The 18,923-nt window shown below is 34.8% G+C and overlaps 2 protein-coding genes and 4 pseudogenes across 6 annotated transcripts; 3 read left to right on the top strand and 3 right to left on the bottom strand.

The window, feature by feature from the left end:
• Positions 1-333: 333 nt before the first annotated feature.
• AT1G43725 lies at positions 334-4,366 on the bottom strand (annotated as a pseudogene; the record flags this gene model as incomplete). Its single annotated transcript has 1 exon — positions 334-4,366.
• A 1,029-nt stretch (positions 4,367-5,395) lies between these two features.
• AT1G43724 lies at positions 5,396-6,259 on the top strand (annotated as a pseudogene; the record flags this gene model as incomplete). Its single annotated transcript has 1 exon — positions 5,396-6,259.
• Positions 6,260-7,505: 1,246 nt separating this feature from the next.
• Positions 7,506-8,813, top strand: AT1G43723 (annotated as a pseudogene; the record flags this gene model as incomplete). The annotated part of the gene is made up of 1 exon: positions 7,506-8,813.
• Positions 8,814-10,424: 1,611 nt separating this feature from the next.
• Positions 10,425-11,399, bottom strand: AT1G43722 (nuclease; the record flags this gene model as incomplete). The annotated part of the gene is made up of 1 exon (NM_148535.1): positions 10,425-11,399. One exon carries the CDS (start codon positions 11,397-11,399, stop codon positions 10,425-10,427), a length of 975 nt encoding a protein of 324 aa, NP_683376.1.
• Positions 11,400-11,723: 324 nt separating this feature from the next.
• Positions 11,724-12,722, bottom strand: AT1G43720 (uncharacterized protein; the record flags this gene model as incomplete). Its single annotated transcript, NM_103498.1, has 2 exons — positions 11,724-12,461; positions 12,516-12,722. The coding sequence occupies 2 exons, from the start codon at positions 12,720-12,722 to the stop codon at positions 11,724-11,726; spliced, it is 945 nt and encodes a 314-aa protein (NP_175038.1).
• A 3,740-nt stretch (positions 12,723-16,462) lies between these two features.
• Positions 16,463-18,774, top strand: AT1G43715 (annotated as a pseudogene; the record flags this gene model as incomplete). Its single annotated transcript has 1 exon — positions 16,463-18,774.
• Positions 18,775-18,923: the final 149 nt, after the last annotated feature.

Genomic DNA, 18,923 nt, shown 5'->3' with positions numbered 1-18,923 from the left:
GTATCAGACACTGATCTACACTCTAACAAGACTCACGAGCTGAGTTTTCCTTTACTATCTGACACGATTGGTGATCAAATTTTATTGAAAGTTTATACAGTGGAACACTATTTTCGTTTGGGTGAAATTCTAAAAATTAAAGTTCTTATGATTACAAAATGACACCAATAACTTTAGACACACACAAAAGAGAGAAAAAGTGTCTTGATTATAAGAAGCCATTCCTTTCAAAGTTTTTGAAAACTTGTAAAGTTATCAAACAAACATAACTAATAATGATGCTCCAAAAATGTAAACGATCGACTGTTTCAATATATGATTCGCCGGAGAACTTTAGGTAAACGAAAGCCGATATTTGGTTGAAGTCCTCTGCATAGACGACAGCTCTTGCATCATCTTGAGTTTCTCACTATCATTGCTCCATTTCAAGGATCTAATGGCCATTGTCTTTAGCTGTGGAGAGTTCTCTAATAAATACATCACCACATTTTTCTCTACTTGAATTCCTTTATAACCAATCCACTCAATAGCTTTAAGAGTCGAAATCAAACATTAAGGAACAGTACTCTGCTGCTCCCATTGAGTTTGGACATCAACATAATTGCTGCAACATATCTGTTGAGGTGTTAGCGTAGCACGCGATCTTGCTTGTTTTAGTTCGAATCTGAGAACTTGGAGCTTAGGTGTATGGTTGAGTACAAGACGACACCAGTATAAAGAGCATGTACAAAGACTTAGAAACACTAGCTGATTGAAGACGCCTATTGGACATGAATCCTGCAAGAGACATCATAAGTGAATCGAACTATTTTGTAATCATAAAGAGAATATATTATCACAAACGCGAAAGCAAAAGCACATAATATTACCATTGGTTGTTGTAAACACAAGGAAACATGTTTGGCTGAGATAAGACATCCCTCAAACTTCTTAGAGTCACCAAGTCTAAGCTTGATATCGGCCTTCAAGAGGTAAGGCATTTTCACTAATGAATACCAAAAAAATGTGTAGTAATCGTTAACGAGTTCATAGAAGGAGCTTTGATAACAAACCCAACATCATCTCGTAGACCATGTGAACCATAGTTCAAGTCTATGATGCTTAAAATCCGCAATGAAGGAACTGCGATATTGAAAGTTTTCACGTTGTCATTGCTGCCTCGAACCACTAAGAGATCTTCCAGGAGAGGGTAGCCTGAGAGAAAGCTATCAAGGATTTCACCGCTTGAGAATTTCACAAGATAAAGGCTCAAAATCTTGAGTGACCGGAAAGAAATTGTCAAAGGAACATAATCCACAATGAACTCTGCATGTATGTATAAAGTCACAAGGGTCCCATGTCTGTCATTGGGAACTCGCCTTTGAGTTGTGTAAGGATTTTCTGAATGAGACTTGGTGAGGAGGCTTTCAACATTATATCGTCAACGTAAAACAGAACATATGCCATTTGAATGCCCTGTTTGAAGACGAACAGAGAGTTGTTTGCCTTGCTCATGATGAAACCAAGCTACATTAAAAATTTGGTGAACCATGAATTCCATGCCCGTGGGGCCTGCTTGAGTCCATAAATGGCTTTTTCTTGTTTGCAGACATGGTTGGTGGTTAGGAAATTCCTTGTTCACGAACCTTGGAGGCTGATGCATATAAACTGTTTCATTGAGATCACCTTGTAGTAAAGCATTCTTGACATCCAGTTGTTGTATGGGCAAGTTTAACGCTACTCCAACGTCAAGAACATCACGTATTGTTGCTGGTTTCACTACTGGACTGAAAGTCTCTGTAAAATCAACACCGTGTTCCTATGATTTACAGTTTGCTACCAGCCTTGCTTTATGTCAAGAAAGCACTCCATCTGCATCATATTTGTGCCTGAAAAGCCACATCGATCTAACAATATTGACCTGAGGAGGTCGTGGCACCAAATTCCAACTCTTAGTTTTAGTCATAGCATCATACTCATCAGTCATTGTCGGATTCTAATTAGGGTCCAATAAAGCTTGATTATGAGCTTTAGGAAGAGGCGCTTTGGCTGTGGTGACAAGTGACAAAATCTTTTTTGGTTTAGTGATGTCGGATTTTGATCTTGTGTTCATTGAGTAACAAGGAATAGAAGGCACATTTGATGTGTTTGGCACAGGTAGCGGAGGTGGCACAGAGAGAGAGTTTGAGGTGGTGGTGGTTGATTTTGAGGTAGTGGTGATTGGAGAATTTCCTTGAACAATGGAGAAGGATCATCAACTGTGTCTAGGAATGTGTACGAAGAAACTTGAGATAAATTTTGATTAGCTGCGGGGAACGTATCCTCATCAAAGTAAACGTGCCTAGAAATAATAATTTTGTTTGTTTTTAAATCAAGGCATCGATACCCTTTTGTTGAGATGGATACCCAAGGAACAGACAAGGCGTTATCCTCGGTGATAGTTTTGACAGATTTGAATGATTCAAGCTTGGAAAACATAAGCACCCAAAAACTCGAAGGTGATCATAGGTTGGATTTTTATGAAAGAAGAGGCTATGAGGAATTTGATTTTGGAAAGCTATGGAGGGAAAGATGTTTAGGATATGTACAACAACATTTAGTGCCTCAACCCAATAACAAGGAGATAGACGAGTTTGAAATAGGATAGCTCGAATAGCATTGTTAATAGTTCTAATCATCCTTTCAGAATTTCCCATTTGGTTGGGAGGTATGTGGGCTTGAGAAACGAACCTTGATTCCAGTTTTATCAAAAAATTCATGGAATTGGTTGTTATTGTATTCTCAGTCATTGTCACATTGAAAAGATTGAATTTGACCGTCGAATTGAGTTTTGATTAAAGTGGTGAAGTGAAGGAACTTAGAATAAACGTCACTCTTTCTGCGGATTGGGTAAACCCGTAGATTATGAGTGAATTCATCTAAGAATAAGACATAATACTTAATCCCACTTATGCTTGAAACCGGCAAGGTCCAAATATATGAATGCACAATTTCAAACAGTTTGGTAACATTGGATTGAGAAGAAGGAAATGGTAACTTTATTTGTTTTACCAAATAACAAGGTTCACAAGAAGATGGAAGTTTGTCTGTATTACATTGAACCAAAGAGTTTGAAACAACAGAACGGAGAATAGTATTAATTGTATGAGCCAAGCGTTTATGCCAAAGAGATGGAGTAGAAGCCAAGAGAGCAGTTGATGGTGGAGATGTTTTATTGAACAAGGATGGGAGACAATAAAGATCACCTTGGCTATCACATCAAAGCAGTATCATCTGAGTTTGAAGGTCCTTCACAGAAAATCCAAATGGGTCAAACTCAACAGTACACCAATTATCTTTTGTGAATTGTCTAACAGAATTGAGATTTTTGACAATTTGAGGAGTGACAAGGACGTTTTTGAGAGTAAGTGATCTCGAAAGGCTTTTAACAGAGGAAGAGCCAACACAATTTACTGGAATATTGGAACCATTACCCACTATTACTGATTGAGTGTTGCTATGATTAAGAATAGAGTGGAGATTACCTGGCGAAGAAGACAGATGAGCCGTTGAACCGGAATCCAAGACCCAAGAATCCCAATTAGGATCCGTCAGTGTCTCCGTCATTTGTGATCTAGGTTGAATTTCCATTAGATGCGCTTGTTGAACCTGTTGATGTGGTGAAGACGACGGAGTCGGTGGTCGAAATGAGCTTTGTTGATAAGGAGACCAATTTCCAAAGTAGTCGGGCCAAGCTGGAAATGGGTCTTGCAAAAATGGAGGGGTGGCACAATTTGAGAATGTGGGTTGGAATTGTGAGTTGTTGTTGTTGGGACCTCCACCTTTGTAGTGGTTGTTGTTGCTTTTGTTGCCCTTGTTGTTATTGGACTGTTGGTGTTGATTTGATGAACAAAGCGCTGGCGGTGCAAGAGCAATGGTGAGAGCTGTGGTTGATGAAGAATGATCGTTGTGGGTTGCAATAAGGTGGTGTGGCTTTTTGAGACGACTCTCCTACAGTTCCAGCATCAAACTTTTCTCTAAGTTGGACAAGGATCGTTGTGTTTGATTACATTAATTATGTTATCAAACTTTTCTCTAAGACCATTAAGCAAGTACATGACCAAGTTACGTTCATTGACCGGAGCATCAACATTGGCAAGCAAATCGGCGAGTGATTTGATCTTCTGATAATAAACTTGGATCGATCAATCTCCAATATCCTGGGTACGAAGCTCGTTGTCAAGCTGAATAGCTCTTACTTCTTTATTGTTTTGAAACTGATTCTCTACTCGTATCCAAACATAACGTGATGCGTCACCAGTTTGGAAGGAAGATCGGAACAGAGGTGGAGCAAGTGTGCCATAGATCCAAAGCTTGACCAGTCAGTCACGTTTTTACCAAGCGACATCATTAGCATCAGCTGGAAGCAAAGTGTTGTCGAGATGCCCCAGAACATCAAACGTGAGGCAATGAGTAAGAAACAACTCATGCCACACATCATAATTATGATCATCTAGAACGAGGATGAGTGGGATGTGAGATTTGATGTTGGTAACACCAAATGCACGTTCGTGTGTCTGATTTGCCGCAGGGGCATCTATTGAAATTAATTGATGAAAAAAGAAAGAAGAAAGAAAGGAAGAGAAAATGAAAGAGAAGATGAAGCGGAAGACGAAGAAAAAAAAAATCAAAAGCGATGAGGCCCTAATACCATGTTAGTGGAATAATTCTCTCAAGGGATTCATTGATTTACAAGACTTTAAATAGCTAAAGGAATTACATAGAAGTTCAACAAAATATGGGATACAAGAAACAATATATACGAGTATCTACTTGATTGTAACAGAATATTCCTATATTCTATCACTCAATACATGAAATTTTTGTGTGCAATGTTTATAAAGAAGAGAAAAGTCTTGAAAGACACTCACAAGACCATCTCGAAAATAATCAAGTAATAAAGGCTAGTAGAGTGTTTAAAATGACCCTTCCACTTCAATGGTCGAATTTCTCTTGAGCCTAATCAACATAATGAGTTATTTGCTTTATTAAACTTTTCTTTGGAAAACTCATTGGGATAAAATCAAAGAAAAGAAAAAAAAAAGAGTACAAATGAATTATATGCCTATTTGTTGATCTTCTTGTGCTTCTATCAAAACCAAAGAGGTTTGGAATATAAGAAGTTGTATATATTAAGGATATAATTGTCATTAGTAGTTGTGTAAACCCTAGACTAAGTACTATATATGTTGTAACACATTCATCATAATAAGACAATTCACTCTCAGATTACATGGTATCAGAGCAGTGATTCTATATAGACCTAAATATTTTTAAAAACAAAAAACGCCGCCTCTCTTTTCTACCTCTCTTCTTCTTCTCGATCCCCTTCTTTCTCTACAAGCTTGTTCTTCAAGCGTCATCATATCCGGCTATGTCTTTCTCCACAGAAATTGTTGCCGTCATCGATTCCACCTCTCTCCTCAATGTGAACATGTCCTATGTCACAAAGCTGACAACAACAAACTTTCTCCTGTGGCATCTTCAAGTTCATGCTCTATTGGGTGCATATGACCTTGTCGGCTACGTAGATGGTTCGGTCAAAGAACCTGCCACCACAATCACTGTCCATGGCGTTACCTCTCCCAATCCGGACTACAAACTCTGGAAGTGCCAGGATAAACTCATTTACTGTAGCCTCATCGGTGCTATCTCTGTTGCGGTTCAACCTCTCTTGTTCCAAGCTACCACCTCTGTCCAGATATGGCGTAAAATCGTTGACACTTATGCCAACCCTAGCTGTGGACACAAGCAACAGATCCGTGAACAAATCAAACAATGGAAGAAATGATCTAGTTCCATTGATGAATATGTTCTAGGCCTCACTACTAGTTTTGATCAACTGGCACTAATTTATGGCGCCATCCCACATGAAGATCAAATCGAGTACATACTAGGCGGTCTCTCAAAGATGACTACAAGCGCGTCATCGATCAAATTGAAGGACGTGTTCCTCATTAACTATGATACACGAGAAGCTCATTAATTATGAGCTTAAACTTCAAGCGATGATCCCTTGTTCCTCTACTCCGGTTACCGCTAACGTAGTCTCCTACAATAACAACAACAACTGTAACAATCGCTCCTCTGCTCGTGGTAATAACAACAACCAGTGACAGCAGAATCAAACACAACATTCCCGCTCCAACAATCGTGGCTCTCAAGGTAAAGGATATCAAGGTCGTTGTCAAATATGTGGTGTTCATGAAACTTTTAATAAGACCTTCTCCATAATTTTCCAAGTGATTTGATTGTTTCCAAATAGGATTAACCAATCCTCCTACTGCTTTGTTGAATTTCTTGGCTCTAAATCATCTTTCGATACAAGCTTATCCTCAACTTCAAGTTCATTCTCAGATCTAACCTTCATGTCCTTAGTTCTATTTATGATTATATCATAATATTTATTTCCAGGTTGTACTATTTCGACTATTTTACATGTTTTTTTAGTATGATTTCTTATAAGAATTTAATTAAATTGCATGGATATTACGTTCTAGGCCCTGAATGTTTGAGGCGTTTCAAAAATCGCAGGGTATGTTTAATTTTTTGTCACCATTTACAGATGTGTTTTCTATTTTTTTTAATTAAAAAATCAGAGAAAAAGAACACACCATTTGCAGGACAATTGTACACCGATACACGTAGAACCATACTTCAAAAGTACAAGTTGTGGAAGAGGTGTGTTTTAAGACTGTAGATAGTTGACAATATTTTAAAAAAAAAGTAAAAGTACTAAAAAAATTATACTATATAACACCTTTTTCTCTATGTGCTATTCACAATACATCATACAATATTCTTCTCTACTTTAAAAATACTCCTCTACCATCTTACAAAAAAAAAACACTCCTCTATCAAGTACGTGTCAACCAATCTATCTATTTGCACAAGTAACTTTTCTATCCAATACGCATTCACCGATCCATCTGTTTTCATAAGTAAGTTTCTTTTTTTAATACACATATATGTGTATTATTACATAAAATTATTATAAACTCCTACTTAAAGTAAGAATAAAAATAAAAATCTCTCCATATCCAAATATTAAAACCAATTTACATTTTTTATTTTAAGATATATAACAAAAAATTTAAGTAAATAATATATACGGTAGTAGCAATCTTAAACATTTATATAATAAATACCTTAACATTGAAAAAACCAATAATATATATAATCTAATGATAAATTATTTTAATAGTTTAATGTTATATTGTATTGTGTTGTTAAATGTAGGTATGTCGTCTAGAGGCCGACACAAATTCTTCCAGGCAAAAAAACACAAATGTTCCCACCGAAAAGACAACAAGGGTAAATTTGGTTATTAAAATATTTTTTTTACATATGCATATTAAGTATAGTTTTTGAAAATATATTAAACTAATTAGTACAAAAAATTATAAAAATTGTAGAGAACATCGAAGCATAGATTGACTTATGAAGAAGAAAAAACTTTTATTTAGTTGTTTGATCATGCAATTTCCATGAATAATTATACGTTTAAAGATCCTACGCCTCTTGGTCGAGAATACATGGTTGAGAAATTTAACCAAGTATTTAACATGAATAAAAATTATTTGTTTAAAAAAAAAAACTTGATGAGTAATTTGAGGAGTTAATAATCCAACCAACTTTAAGTTACTATGATCGATATTTCCAAAGAGTACCAGCGCAAACCGATGGAGGATTAGAATGGAGAAATATTTGCCATCGACTACAATAAGATGCTGCTGCTTGTTTTCGGTTATTATGAATTGTCTTCAGTTATTACGAATGTCACTCGTAGCATTCACAACATTGTGCGGTCTACTACAAACAAATTACGGTCTACAACAAAGTTCAAAGAGAAAAGTGTGGCTATGTTTTTACGAATATGTGGGCATAACGAAGTTCATAAAGAGATGTTGGTTTGCATTTTGGACGAAATCAGGAGACCATGGAAGAGAAAATTTGGGGAATTTCTTACGGCAATTGAATTACTAGCATGTGATTATATTAGAACTCCAATAACTCAAGATCTACATCGAATTCCTGAAAGACTTCAAGTAGATCAAAGATATTGGCCATATTTTAGTGGATTTGTTGGAGCTATGGATGGGACTCATGTTTGTGTAAAAGTGAAGCCTGAATTACAAGAAATGTATTTGAATCGACACGATAATGCATCTTTGAATATGTTATTCACATATATTTTGAATGAAGCAATGGGATCATATCACGACACAACTGTTCTTACAATGACACAATGAAGTGATTCTGATATTCCCTTGCTTCCGCTAGAAAAGTACTACGTCGTTGATTCTTGCTATCCAAACAGACAAAATGTTTTGGCTCTTTACAGCTCATCAAGATGTAGAAGTGTTAGGTATCATATGTCGCAGTTCTATTCCGGACTACCTACAAGAAATAAGAAACAACTGTTTAATCGATGTCATGCATCATTACGTTTAGTATTAAGAGAACTTTTGGAGTTTGTTGAAGAAATGGAGAATTCTTTGAGATTTCGCAAGATATAATATTCAAATACAAAAGAGAGTGGTAATGACTACAATGAGATTACACAATTTCATAAACAATACAGATTGGGAGCCTGAGTTAGATGACAAAGAAGCAAATGATGTAGCAGATGGAGAACTTATGAAACAAATAAGAGACAATATTGCAGACATGTTGTGCAAAACTCAAAATACTCGTTAATATTATTTTGCTTGTGTTTTGATAATTATTGTTTCACCTAATTTCTGAAATATTTTTTTTTTAATAAAATTCTAAACTCAAATATTTAAATTATCTTATATTTAAAGTTCGTAATAAAATATAAAAAACAATCGTTAATTAAACGCAAAACCATAACTTTTACTTTATCATAATAATAATATCACTAATCTATTTTTATTTTCGAAATATATATTTATAATATATTTGTACCGATTATTATGGCTTTTACCATTCACATATTTTTATTGTACCACATATCGTTTTTTACCATTCATACATTATGCTGCACTGTTTGTTCCACACTAACCATACTTGTTCAACATACTACGTTTTAGTTAACTACATTCTGGTAAAACCGCACCACGCTTCTATACCCGCTTGTCCCGCACTCTCTAAAACGTTGTTACCATTCAAAGTCATAGGTTGTGAATGGGGGAAGCGTTTTGCCGTTTTTCATATTTTTATTATTGAAAACCGCATATATGTCACCGTTCAACACCTTTTCAGAAATCTGTGTTTTATTATTTAAAAAAAAGTGTAAACTGCGGATTTAAAAAAAGGGATAAAATGGCATGGACCGCATTTCAAAATGAAGTCAGGTCCTTACCCTACGGTCCAACTGAAAAATGCAATGGACAATAGCCACTTATGTACTTTTGATTTTTTTTAATGTTATAAATCATTATGTATATATATATATATATATATATATTTTTCTATATATACATCATTTCTCTCCCTCTTTTCCCTCACACTCTTTTTCACAAAAAAAATTCTTGTAGCCATATACATCTTTTCTCTCTTATATAATGGATTCTCATACTTGGTAAGAAAAAAAAAAAAAACTTTCTGTATTATTCTCTCTTTATATTTACTTTAGCTATATTCTGTTAATTGTTTTTCATTCATCTTTTACGGGTTTGTTCATCAAATTTTAACGATCGAAGGTTAAATATTTTTTCATAATTTGTTTCATAATCACATTTTCAATGTTATCATAAATATACTCAATAAGTTCTTTCAGCAAACATTTTTCTGTACCGCTTATTTTGTACAAACCGCACTTGTCCCGCATATATGGGTCCGAATGGTAACCGCGGTTTTTGTTGTGCGGGAAAAGCGTTATTACAGTGCAGTACGGTTCAACTGCGGTACGTGAGGGAGAAATATATTTGCAAGACAAGTGCGGTTTGTACAAAATAAGCGGTACAAAATAATGTTTGATTGGTGAAAAAACTACTTGCGGTGCGGATTATAGATTATATATATATATATTAATAATTAATTAATTTTTTGTGTTAATAAATAAACAATAACAGATATTTATAAAACACTAATACAAAAATTTATAAAAATATAAATTTAATTTTGTAACATACGTATCGTTACATGCGTTGACTAATTTCATCGTAAAAATCAATAAAAAATTTTTTTATCTATTACTTTGATTTTCCCATAACATATTTGCAACATTATCTCCTATCTGCGTTATATGTTCTCCATCTGTAATCTCTGTTGCTTCTTTATCATCTAAATCATAATCAAAATCTCTGTTGTTTATATTTGTCTCTGTCATTACATCTGCAAAATCTGCATCTGAGAAGTTTGAAATTCTGATAAAATTATGTAATCCCATTGTAGCCATTACCACTCTTTTTTTAACATGAACATTATATCTTAGAAAATCAGAAAGAATCCTCCATTTTGTTTTTCCAAATTCTAAAAGTTCTCTCGATAACAGAACGTAAAGATGTGTGACATTGGTTGAACAATTCATGTTTGTTTCGAGGACGAGGACCATAATAGAATTGAGACATATGATATCTCACAACTCGATTTCGTGACGATCTATAAGGAGCTAGAAGTCCTTGTTTGTTTGGGTAGCCAGAATCAACCAGATAATACTTCTCTGACGGAGGCAAAGGAAACTCGGAATCACTTTGTTGTGCTATTTGCAGAACAGCTGTATCGTAGCATGAACCTGGTGCTCCATTCCAAATATATGTGAATAACATCTTCAAATCACATATTGCCATGATGTTCAATGATGCATTATCGTGTCGATTCCAATACATTCCCTGTAAGTCAGGCTTTACTTTTACGCATACATGAGTACCATCCATAGCTCCAACGAATCCACTAAAATATGGCCAATATCTTTGGTCTACCTGAAGTCTTTCAGGAATTCGATAAAGTTCTTGTCTTGTCGGAGTTCTAATATAATCACATGCTAATAATTCAGTTGCCGTAAGAACTTCTCTAAATTTTCTTTGCACAGTTTCTTGATTTCGTCCAAATCTTAAACCAACATCTCTATAAACTTCATTGTGCCCACATATCCGTAGAAACATCGCAACACTTTCTTCAATACTTATATTCAATGTAGGCTGAAGATCATAATTTGTTTGCAACATATTACACAATGTTGTGAAACATGGAAGTGACATCCGTAATAACTGAAGACAAGCAGCAGCATCTTGCTGTAGTCGACGCCATATATTTCTCCATCCCAAACCTCTATCAATTTGGACTGGTGCTCTTTGAAAATATCGGTCATAATAATTCAACGCTGGTTGAATCACTAACTCTTCAAATTGTTTATTTTCCAAATTCCACAGTTCAATTCTTTCTTCGTAAGGTCTTGTGATCGCAACTGACATATACGAAATGCCTGAAATTCAATACAAACAATTTCTTGCATTAGACATAGATTATTTTACAAACATAAATTAAATAAAATTCAACCTTAAACTAAAAAAAATACATAAATCATTTCAAAACATAAATGAGATTGATAAACCACAAATAACACAAACTAATCTTCATCTCCTACATCATTGTGATGACTTGCATTGGATCCTTGCGCAGTTCCCCAAATATTAAAAAGACCTCCTGGTCTAGGTGTTTGTGGTATTTGTCCAGTTTCAAAATAATTTGTGAAACCGAGACCAGATGATGATGTTTGTTGAATGATCGGTGGAGTTTCAGTTGTTACACAATCTCCTTGACTTCCAACTGAAAATCCATATTGAACATTTGTTGGAGTCGTTCCGCTTGAACCACCTTGTTAAAATTTTTCTGTTTGCCGCCATTGTGGAGCCTTTGGTGATGATCCCCACTGTGGAACATTTGGTGGCGTGTCCCACTGTGCATTTGGTGGTGTTTTCCATTGTGCAACGTTTGGTGGTGTTTCCCACTATGGATAAATGGGACCCCAAAAACTGGGTGAATTTTGCCTCCCAATTACCCACAGAGGATGGACTTCCAGATGATATACCTCCTGAATGTGGACTCCCAAATGAATGGCTTGAACCTAACTGTTTTGGCACATCTTGGTTGTTACGTGAAACACCAGTCATAGCTTCTAACAGTTGGACCTTATCCTCGTCGGTGCTTGCAGTTATATCAATCAAATACTTACGCCAAAATACTAGCTCCTTAAGTGCATTAATGCATGCCCAATGAAATCTAGTGTGCTTAGGAAGATTTAGCGCGATAAATATCGCTTCCGCCTTTTTAAATTCATCGTAATCATCTTGATCAAAAGCACCAGGACGAAGTTGTTGAAAACTTTGTCGTTGGAATTCTCTGAAGCCAGTGATGCTGTCTTGTATTGTTGTTTCAAAGGATTGTCGTCTATGACTTCTTCGTGAACCACTTCCTATAGAAACTAGTGAGCTTCCTCCAGATCTTTGTGCACTACTTCCACGTCTAGCGGTTGACTGCGAATTTGGCCTACCTCATTGTTGCCTTCTAGCAGCAGAATGTTGGAATACTTCATCATCATCAATGGTAACACGATACACTTCTTCTTCTTCTTGCGTTTCAGGAACCTCGGCTTCTGGCATGTTACCACTATCACTGTCTGAGTAATCTTCACCTTCTTCATCAACTCCATGCTCGTGGATCAATTGTTCTCTTCTTTGACGAGCAGAATGTTGAGATTGTGATTGAACATCATGTAATACGAGACATCGTTGCATCACGTCTCAAAACTCAGGCGATTTTCCGTTCAAGCTTTTTGTTAATTTGCATCCCTGTAATTTTAAAATCAATTAGATACGTGATACCAAAATTTTGAAACATAATTGATTAATACAAAGATTTGATGTACTTACAAACTCTTGTTCAGTCCAACATGCGTCAGTTGCATTTATGAAAGATGTATCAAGATCAACTGTGATGCATGTTTTGTGCGTAAAAGCTTTCCATCTCTTGTAACTTTTTTTGAATTCATCAAGCTTGTTTTTGAAAAAAACTATAACTTATATTCATGTTGAATGCTATATTGAACTTTTCAACCATATACTCTCTACCGATAGCAGTAGGATTCTTGAGAGTATAATTATTCATGGCAATTGCTTCGTCGAACAACTGAATTAATGTTATTTCATGAATGTACGTCCATTTGTACTTGTCTTTGTTCTACAAATTTCGTGAATACAATGTTATTTATTCTATCGAATTTAAGTAAATTTTTAATATATATATATATATATATATTACTAAATTTACCCGTATTGTTGTTTCTGTGGGAGGAGTAGAAATTTCAGTGGGATGAGTTGAATATGTTCATCTGGAAGGGTTTGTGTTCCATCGACGATTGGACGTCATTCTACATTCAATAAAATCCAACAATTTATGAATTAGAAAATAAATTATTACATACGTATGTCTCGTATTTTTAGTCTTGTAGTAACAATTTCTCTTCTTTTTTTATAACTTTATACATATTACAACAACACTTTTATATATAAGAGTACGATATAGATCATTAATTTTATTTGACAAACTAAGCTAGTCTATACACTACCAAAAAATAAACTTTGCAGTTGCAAAACCAAATAATGAAGGTTTTGTATAATTTTCCATTATAAAAACAAGTATATAAATATTTGTTATATATCTATTAGAATAAAAGTTTTATGAATAAACTAATAAATGTTTTGTAAATAATATTAAATTAAACTTATGAAAATAATTAACATTAAGATTTTGAATAAACTATCATTAGAATATATTTTTATTACAAACTTTCTGTAGATAATGATTATATTTATCTATTTATAAATTATTAAAATACATAATCTATTATAAATTATTATATACATAACCTATTATAAATTAAAATACTTAACCTATTAAAATACATAACCTATTATAATTGTTTTATTAATCTATTAATATATAAATAAGAGATAATACTAATTGTGTTTATAAGACACCAAATAAGAATGTGAAAAACAATCTTTTAATTAATTTAACTTTGACACTAAATAATTTTGTAATAACAAATTCGTTTCAAAATGAAATTAAAAATACTTACTATGCAACATACACATATATTAAAATACTATATATGTCAATTATATTTATCTATTTAAATACAACACATAACTTATTACTACAGTAAGATTTACATTTAAAATTTTTGATTGATAAATATTAAATTAGATTACTACTTTCAATTATGGATGACATAAAGTACTCCAAGATATAACAAATGTTTTTATGTAATTGGTATTATGAGATTTTACAAGAATTTAGTTTTAATCTATTAGTTGTATAAGCATGTTTTAGTCAAATTATTGATAAATTGTTCTTTTAATAAAACTCGTGAACTTATGAATAAAAGAGAATAATTGGAGTATGTATAAGACACTAAATATAGTGGTGTGTCATTACAAAATATTAAAAAGAAGTTACATACAACTAATTACCTTTTAGAAATATTTAGGAAGGTCTAATTTCACCGGACCAAACTCTGAAGTCGATGATACAGAAGACTTGCATTTTCAAAGATTTCTGATATCAAACTTTTTCTTTAAAAAAAAATTTGTTTTCATTTTAAGGTTTTATAAAAAAAAAGATTTAAAAAAGTAATGTATCACAGTTTCGATTTGCTTGTGTATCTGTGTTTTCTCCAACAGATTCTACTGATATACTTAGCAAGTGAAACTAGAAAAAAATAAATATATATATATATTGTCTATTGCGGAAATTCAGAAACCGTTGGATATTAGAGGCTATTGCGTTTTGATAAGCGTTCCTTGCATTATTTATCTTTGAAATCTGCAGTCTTTTTATATTATTATTTTTTTTTGGAAAAATGTACTATGTAGTTTTATTGCTGATTGGTACCCAATGCGGTTTTCAAAGTAATTTTTTTTTAATACCGTTTTTTTGTTGTCGCCAATCACTACCTATATTCCTCTTGCACGTATCGCAGTTGAACTGTACCGCACTGAAATAACGCTTTCCCCATACAACAAAAATCGCGGGTATCATTCGGACCATAGTCTCATCATGGGCTTCTTGAACCATTGACTTCTTAACGAGTTAATAAATTATTTTTTTCCACAATGTGTAGAACAGTGTTCGATTTCATTTGTTTCAACTGTAAACAAAAAACATTATTCACCTATAAAACAACCAAACAAATGATTAGTCTTTTTATAAAGCAAGTAAAGTAAAAATAGAAACAATGATGATTGGTTAAAATAAATTTAGTTTTTTGCTTTATTTTTTAAACGATTTCTGATATAGAGAAAAATATATCTAAGTTTTTTTCATAAAAAATATATCTAACTTGGGTGTCTCATTATCTCTAGTAAATCTATTGTCTAAATAATAATTCATTAAACAGAATATAATTTAGTCATCATACATAACCAGTGGCGGACCCACGTTGGAGGCAGGTGGGGCAAGTGTCCCATACTAACTCTTTTAAATATTATACAAGCTACTACTAAACATTGTAATTCAGTTAGCTCAAATGGTTTTCCAGCAACAACTGCCCCATACTAACCCGACTTCAAGTCCCCAAATTGTCATTTTTGTATATATTACTATAATTTTATTTAAGAAATATAACATGTTTTCGTTTTACAATTTTTCTTTAATTTTTTTTTGGGTTGTTACTTTAAAGTATAAACTAAGATCCTAAACGTTCATATTCAAACTAAACGTACATTAGTTTCTATATTCCTCATCATGCTATATTCCGAAAGAAATCACTAGTTTTGAAATTTGGACCAAGTTTTAATCATTGTTAAACAAAATAATCTTCTCGATTTAGTTTAGTAATTAATTAAAAAAAATCATGTATGAATCTCATGGCAAGTTGGTAATTTTTTAATTTCTGTATATTAAAAAAATGATAACCTTTAAAAAACATTATTATAAGAGAAAAATATAAAAATCTCACGAGCAACAACAACGACACACACAAGTAACTACGAAAGGGCAAAAAAGGTTTCACACTCAATTCTTGTACACATCAAATGCTACATTTACACACGTTTTTTATAACGAAAATTGTATCAGACAACCTCTTTAAAACGACAGCATTTTGTCAGCTTCATCAGTTGGGCCTGCGACAGAAACAAATGAACTGGGCCACAGAACACTTAAGCCCAAAACAGAAACGTCGTCGTGCACTGTGCAACGGTCTTCTGCACTCTCGCTTAAGGACAAAAGAAACAGAACAGAGGTGACGAAAGCTTGAACGGAGAAGATAGAGCTTGCTAATCAATTCTCAGCCCTTGATGGCTTAGAGACTACAGGATGAAGACATCTGGAGAGTTACCTAGGGTTTAGAAGCTTATAATGTCTCTTATATAAATACCAAAATGTAAGCCGCATGAAACCTTAAAGAAAATGAATGAAATCTAAAGTTCAAGTTTAAAGCTTTCTCAAAGATTCATCTTGGCAGCAAAGCTTCATGCCGAAACAAACAGCTCCATCTGATGACTCTTCAAATAGACCTTCTTCTTTAAGTGTTGCAGGCACACAGGCTTCTCCGTTTGTTTGCAGTGAAATCCGATCAAGTACCACACCTTTGTTCCCTGCTACTGATTTTCCTCCATTGTCTTCAGTGAAGAACTCTTTAGTGTTGTCCACTGTTGCTAGTGAAAAGAGTTCTGAGTGTACGGAGAGCACTGATCTCTTACCTATAGGCAACAACTCTTCTTTGCTTAGTAACAGGACGAATCACACTGATACTTCTTCTGCTTCAAGCTCTACAGCATCCTCACCAAGTGTACCAGTTGTTTCTGAGTCAGAAACTAGCTCTACCATGCCAGCAGCTCCTGCAACTCAGTCTACACATCCGATGGTAACAAGATCAAAGAAAGGCATCATCAAGCCTAATCCCCGGTATGGACTTCTTACACATAAAGTCAAGAATGCAGAGCCTAAGACTGTTACAGAAGCTCTTAAACATCCGGGGTGGACTGCTGCAATGCATGAAGAGTATGACAACTGTCAAGAGGCACAAACATGGAGTCTAGTCCCTTACACTCCAGATATGAATGTACTTGGCAGTAAATGGGTATTCCAGACCAAACTGAATGCAGATGGATCCTTAGACAAGCTAAAAGCTCGTTTGGTTGCAAAAGGTTTTGATCAAGAAGAGGGTATCGATTACTTGGAGACTTATAGTCCTGTGGTAAGATCTGCAACAGTTTGAATGGTGCTTCATGTTGCTACAGTCATGGGTTGGGATGTGAAACAAATGGATGTTAAAAATGCGTTTCTGCATGGAGATCTTACAGAGACTGTGTACATGCTTCAACCTGCTGGCTTTGTGGACAAGAACAAACCCACTCATGTCTGTCATCTACACAAAGCGTTATATGGTCTCAAGCAGGCTCCTCGTGCTTGGTTTGATAAATTCAGCAACTATCTGCTTGAGTTTGGTTTTAGTTGCAGTGTTAAAGATCTCTCTTTATTCATCTATATCAAAGGGAATGATCTTATACTTTTGCTTCTCTATGTTGATGACATGGTGTTGACAGGAAACAGCTCTGCAACATTGGCTAAACTTCTAGAGGATTTGAACATTCACTTCCGGATGAAAGATCTCGGGCAAATGCACTATTTCCTGGGAATACAAGCTCATTTCCATGAAAATGGTTTGTTCCTCTCTCAACAAAAGTATGCTGAGGATCTTCTCACTATTGCAGCAATGGAGGACTGCTCCCCAATGCCTACTCCTCTGCCACTTCAACTCAACAAGGTTCCTCATCAAGAAGAACTTTTCTCTAGTCCTACTTATTTTCGAAGTCTTGTAGGGAAACTGCAGTATTTGACCTTGATAAGACCGGATCTTCAGTTCTCTGTCAACTATGTGTGTCTAAAGATGCATCAACCTACAGTTTCAGATTACAACCTTCTTAAACGGATCCTTCGATATGTCAAGGGTACTCTAGCCATGGGAATTCACTTCTCCAAAAACTCTGACTTTCAGCTTCGTGCTTACAATGAAAAGGAGCCTGAAACGGAGTCTGATTTCAATCTTCAAGCTTACACTGACAGTGATTGGGTGGCTGTAAAGAAACTTGTCGCTCTACAGGAGGCTATTGTACGTTCCTTGGCACTAACCTCATTTCCTGGTCTTCTAAGAAGCAGCCGACTGTCTCTCGCAGCTCTACTGAAGCAGAGAACAGATCACTTTCAGAAACTGCTCAAGAAATGACTTGGATTTGTCATGTTCTCCGAGAGTTAGGGATACCTCTTACCGTTACGCCTGAGCTTTATGGTGACAACCTTTCTTCTGTCTACTTAACAGCAAATCATGTGTTTCATGTCCGAAGCAAACACTTTGAATTTGATTACCACTATGTTCGTGAAAGAGTTGCTTTGGGGTCTTTGGTTGTCAAACACATTCCTGCTCACCAACAGATAGTTGATATGTTCACCAAGTCATTGTCATTTAAAGCTTTATGTGATCTCAGGTTCAAACTTGACGTGGATTTGCCACCCACACCGCGTTTGAGGGGGAGTATCAGACAACCTCTTCAAAACGACAGCATTTTGTCAACTTCATCAGTTGGGCCTGCGACAGAAACAAATGAATTGGGCCACAGAACACTTAAGGCCAAAACAGAAACATCGTCGTGCACTGTGCAACGGTCTTCTCCACTCTCGCTTAAAGACAAAAGAAACAGAACAGAGGTGACGAAAGCTTGTAAGGAGAAGATACAGCTTGCTAATCAATTCTCAGCCCTTGATGACTTAGAGACTACAGGATGAAGAAATCTGGAGAGTTACCTATGATTTAGAAGCTTATAATGTCTCTTATATAAATACCAAAATGTAAGCCGCATGAAACCTTAAGGGAAATGAATGAAATCTAAAGTTCAAGTTTAAAACTTTCTCAAAGATTCATAAAACTCTTCAAA

The sequence above is a fragment of the Arabidopsis thaliana genome (genome assembly GCF_000001735.4).
Source record: "Arabidopsis thaliana chromosome 1 sequence".
NCBI classification, from domain to species: Eukaryota; Viridiplantae; Streptophyta; class Magnoliopsida; order Brassicales; family Brassicaceae; genus Arabidopsis; species Arabidopsis thaliana.
The sequence above is the reverse complement of the archived record's forward strand: the minus strand, read 5'-3'. Positions and strand labels throughout refer to the sequence as shown.